Source organism: Penaeus japonicus, unplaced genomic scaffold, assembly GCF_977035675.1.
Source record: "Penaeus japonicus unplaced genomic scaffold, GWHDUDI00000001_assembly GWHDUDI00000028, whole genome shotgun sequence".
Lineage (NCBI taxonomy): Eukaryota > Metazoa > Arthropoda > Malacostraca > Decapoda > Penaeidae > Penaeus > Penaeus japonicus.
The window spans coordinates 24,125,279-24,130,278 of NW_028234430.1; the positions used below are offsets into that span (position 1 = coordinate 24,125,279).

Sequence of the window (5,000 nt, forward strand, 5' to 3'; positions counted from 1 at the left end):
TCACTCGATACTTTCTATCACATTTCGTGCCCGCAGTTGTATTTCCGAGTATCAGAGATTCAGTTCATCGCATCTCTTAGATCCACACGTTTCGACAGAGGATGCTGCTGGCGAAACTCTACGGACCGTAAAACGCAACAATAATGAGAGAATGCCTTCTTATGTCTCATAATTTTTTATGCTGTATAATACCATGACTTATGACCATGCATCAAGCGTATCAAAACTTGCCCACGCCTGAGCAACTAGCTAGAGTGGCAGATAAAGGAGTAAACTAAACTACATCAAAAAGCCATGTAAAAGACCTTCCAGAACCAACTAACATCAGCTAAAAACTATACTATGACCACTCCATCTCTTCTTACACATTAGAACACTACTTGTATCTCATCCCGGCATTGATTTATGGATGACGAAACCTCTGTAACGTAAACTCGGGCCATAGCCAAACCTATAATTATATTCGCACATCCCTGAGCAGTTAGCCAGGGTGATGAATAGAGGGCTGAACCAGACAAACGGTTCCATTCAGCCTACCCGTAACGACCCAAGAGTGTAGAGTGTTTTATCATAGAATGTAAAAGCAGGTCGAACAGACATGCTGGAGAATGGATGTGCATTATAAAGAAAGTTCGATTACGAGTCCAGAGTGAAAGATGGTCGTACTAAAAAGCATTGGATTTGATCACTTAATTTACGTCGTGATTTTTAACCTGAAAAAGGTAATTGTTTTTTATATATTTGATGAGGGAGGGTACTGGTGCGATCCGTGATGTGCAGTTTAACAAGCATTAAATTTGGTATTTCTTATTCTGTCATTCCTTTCACTATAATACTAAATTAGGTCGCATGCACACGCACACGCACGCACGCGCACACTCACACGCACACAGAGATCCTTACACTTTCACGCAAACCATACTTGACAGGTAGATGGACGTTTTCACACGCGCGGGGACTTTATTATTCATTAAGAAATGGTTTAATCAAGGAAGTGGGTAGACGCCATTATCGATCGTTATTATCTTACCAGAGGAGGGAGGGGGAGGGGGGAGGGAGGGGTAAATGGGCTCTTTAGTGTTCGTTATTATAGCACACCTCTTTGCACAATGTGTATGTGTATGTATATGTACACACACACACACACACACACACACACACACACACACACACACACACACACACACACACATGTGTGTGTGTGTGTGTATGTGTATGTATATATATATATATATATATATATATATATATATATATATATATATATATATATATATATTATCGTGTATGTGTGTATACAGATGTATTCACACGTACACAGTCTAATACATATACACATTTCTTTCTATTTTCTCTCTTATTGCTCTTCCTCCCTGATTCGCATGAGCTCGCTCATCTTTCTCCATCTCTTCTATCTTCTCGCCTTTCCCTCCACTCCTTTCTCTCTCTTTTTTCCCTCTGTCTCTCATTTGCAAGATTGGCGATCCACTGAGCTGTGAGTGAACAGACAAGTTAACAAGACTCCAGCAGGCTCCTCACACTCCCTAATTTGCATAGATGATCCACAGTGACCTCACCTGTGCTTGGCGGGGAGCGGAGGGGAGGGGGAGGGGGCAGAGGGGTAACTGGATCCTTTGGGGGTATACAGAGTTGGTGGGGGGGAGGGAATCGTAAGGAGTGAAGATTTTCTCTCTCTCTCTCTCTCTCTCTCTCTCTCTCTCTCTCCCTCTCCCTCTCCCTCTCCCTCTCCATCTCTCTCCCCCACTCTCCCTCTCTCTCCCTCCTTCCCTCCCTCCCTCCCTCGTCCTCCCTCCCTCCCTCTTTCCATCCCCCTCCCCCACTGGCTCGATGATGATGATATTGTTGTTGCTGAAAAGGTTGAAAGAATGGTCATACTGAGAAACAACAAAGATATGGCGGCAAAAAATTAATTGCCGAAGGTGGTCAGTAAAGGTATTTAATTATATAAAATAATTAAGTAGATCGACAGATAAATGTAAAGATTGTATTGAATGATTGAATAAAGTAATTGGGGTCTATAGATATAAGAATTAAAACGAGAGGCCGAATAATCAGCGAGATGATATTAGCAGTCTTATATTATTAACGTCAGGGCATATTTTACACTCGAATGTACCACGGCATGTAATGGCTGCAGGCATATATTGTATCTCAGAATATTTTAAGAAAGCATGATATTCCTCTGGTATATTCCATATTAATATTTGTATGTTTAACGTTGAGACTTTTATTTCTAGTGTGATGTGTGATGACTAACTTGAATTATTTTTTTATTTTGTTTTTTCTTCTTACAGGGCGAGGATAACATCGAGTACTTCCTCGGGCTGACTCCCTCGGGTGTCATTGTGCTGCGGAACAAGGCCAAAGTGGGCAACTATTTCTGGTGAGTTGATGGCATTTCTTGATGCGTGGGTTCGTCGTACGGACTTACGGACTGATTGATTGTGTTTGTTTGTTTTTGTTTTTGTAAGTTGGGGGTGTGTTGTGTTTTTTGGTTTAGTTTTTGTTTTTTTCTATTACGTTGCGTGTGTTTGTTTTAGGGGGTTCTGGCAGTGAGGGTTGGATGTTTACTTAATAATAATCCTGTTCAATTTGTAGATGTAAATAGTTGGTTAAGCGGACACACACATGCGCGCGCGGTCATCTGTTTTTTATCTGTATGTACCCTCACCGTCCCTAGCACACACGCAAAAAACATCCTGTTTATACACAAACGGAGACTTTGAGCAAGAAGGTCATATAACCGGCTGCGTGATGAGGACCATGATGCTGATCTGGCAGCGTGGCCATATCTGTCATTATATATTGTTTTATTGCTTCCTTGTGGGCCCATTTGCCGCTTTTATTGAGCTTATTACCATTATCAGACGATCTGCTTCAACAAATAAAAAACATATACGATTCCATTTTTGGCGGGAACTCAACCACGACAACAATCCTTTATGAATGGGATTCGATTGGAGTAGAGGAGCGTTTTGATCCTCCTTGACAAATATCTTAAGATCTGAGGGGACTTTTGTTGCTAGATATTGCCTAAGAACTTTTTGGGTTCAATCGCATTGCAGTGACTTTTCTTCCGGTGAATTTACGAGAGATATGACGTGTCCGATTCCCTGGTCGGTCGTACGAGCGTACACGCGGGGGCTCAGGTCTTCTTAACCAAATTAAGACGCGGAGGACGGGGTCACTGCCTCTATAAAGGTTTTATGTCATCTATAATCAAAGTCTCGCGAGTACCCCAAAATTTAAGTCTGAACGGATCTGTAGGAGACGTTGTAAATTATAATTTATTTAAATTGTTATTGAAGTTTAATGGAAAACCGTCGTCGCTAGCTTAAGGACATTTTTAAAGAGTTAGTGAACTCTTCAGAACGAGTTTAGAGGGTATGAATGTCTGCAAGAACTTCACTATGCTTTTTGTGCTTGTGTAGATTCTCGTGTGGACGAACATTCCCTGTTTATAACACACAAAACCTGGTGACACTCGCCAGCATCCTAAGCAATTACTCGTATCTCTTTCACGCTCGAAGTACTTACCTGTATCTTTGTTACCCATTATAAAAGAAGTGACAGTAACCACCACTCCCTCACGCCAGATGTACACGCCATCTTTTGCTCTAAGTGCTCTTCCACTTAACAGTCCCCCTCCCTCCCTCCCTCCCTCCCTCCCTCCAGCCTTCCCTCCCGCCTTCCCGTCTTCCTCTTTTAGTGGAGGTTCGCGGTCATTCCAGGCTATTTATTTCGTATTTCCATATGTATGTCTTATTCATATCCTTATTACCACCAATCGATTTAAAACAAAACAATTAGAGAGCGCCCACTATACATAAATTTAAGACATTTAAAGATTTCTAGCAGACTCGTATAAATTATGATCGATCGCACAGGCAGTGGATCCGTTTATTCACACTAGATCCGTATGCGGATTCAGTTTACCAACCTAATCAACTGGTCCTTGGGACAGGGCAATCTGCAATCACAATCCATTGGTGATTTTTCGCGCAATCTCGCTTCTTCGCCAGTTAAACAATAAACAAACGAGACCATCCCGATTACATTACCTTTTCCGTGTTTATGGGTCCTCATATAACAGTAGGTCTCTCTTGTTTTAATCTTTCCTATCTCGCCGTTCTCATGACTATTTTTTTCAGTCATTATTTACATTGTTGCCGTAACAAAACAAGAACAAAGACTCGTGTATATGCTAACTTTTTTTTTTTTCTTTTTTTATCTCATCGTCTCTTACATGCAGATTGAACATTCGTTCAGATACCAATTATGTTCTCTTCTTTCGTTTTCCACTTTATCATTATCTCAGTAAATTATATTGGATTCATTTTATTTACATTTATTTTGATTTTGAGTTTCTCAACATGACCGCTGATCGCACAGCGGAAAAAGTGCACTAGTAAATAAGCGGTTTAGCAAGTCTTCGCGGGTAGTTATTGTTAATGGCTTCGACGTTCTAGCATGCGAATTGTTCTATTTATCGCACGTCATTATTCTTTTATTGCAGTGCATTGTCATTGCAACTCGCTAAGCCTTGTGTGCTAGAGGTTCTGCAATGTCGTTCTTCTCTTGTCTTAATTTCCTTCTCTCGTAAACCTGTCGTTTTTTATTGTAATTATTATATTGGTCCATGGCATCGTCTTTTGAATATCCATTTTTTAGAACTAATAATTGCGCGAGCGCTCGGTCGTGTGTATGTATGTATGTATGTATGTACGTACACATAAGTACACGCGCACACTAATTCACCGTTGTCAATTAAGAAAAGGCATTGGGTGTTCAGGTAAACACAATGCACTTAAGCACACAAGTAGCTTTTACTAACAGGCCATATATGTAAGATGCGAGATAAGACAGTACTTAAGCAGTGATATAAAATGCGGTTTCTTCCCAGGCCGAGGATCTCGAAAGTGTACTTCCGAGGACGGTTCTTCATGCTGAGAGTTCGCGACAAGAACGTAAGTTCAGCG

The 5,000-nt window shown here is 41.0% G+C and overlaps 1 protein-coding gene across 1 annotated transcript in view; it reads left to right on the forward strand.

Annotated features, from left to right (window-relative positions):
• LOC122252166 (uncharacterized) overlaps window positions 1-5,000 on the forward strand; it is a 343,505-nt gene that overhangs the window by 321,792 nt on the left and 16,713 nt on the right. Inside the window, exons 10-11 of the mRNA XM_086553745.1 lie at window positions 2,316-2,404; window positions 4,925-4,988. Of these exons, the coding sequence (XP_086409871.1) occupies window positions 2,316-2,404; window positions 4,925-4,988 (153 nt within the window). The remainder of the gene's footprint in view (window positions 1-2,315; window positions 2,405-4,924; window positions 4,989-5,000) is intronic.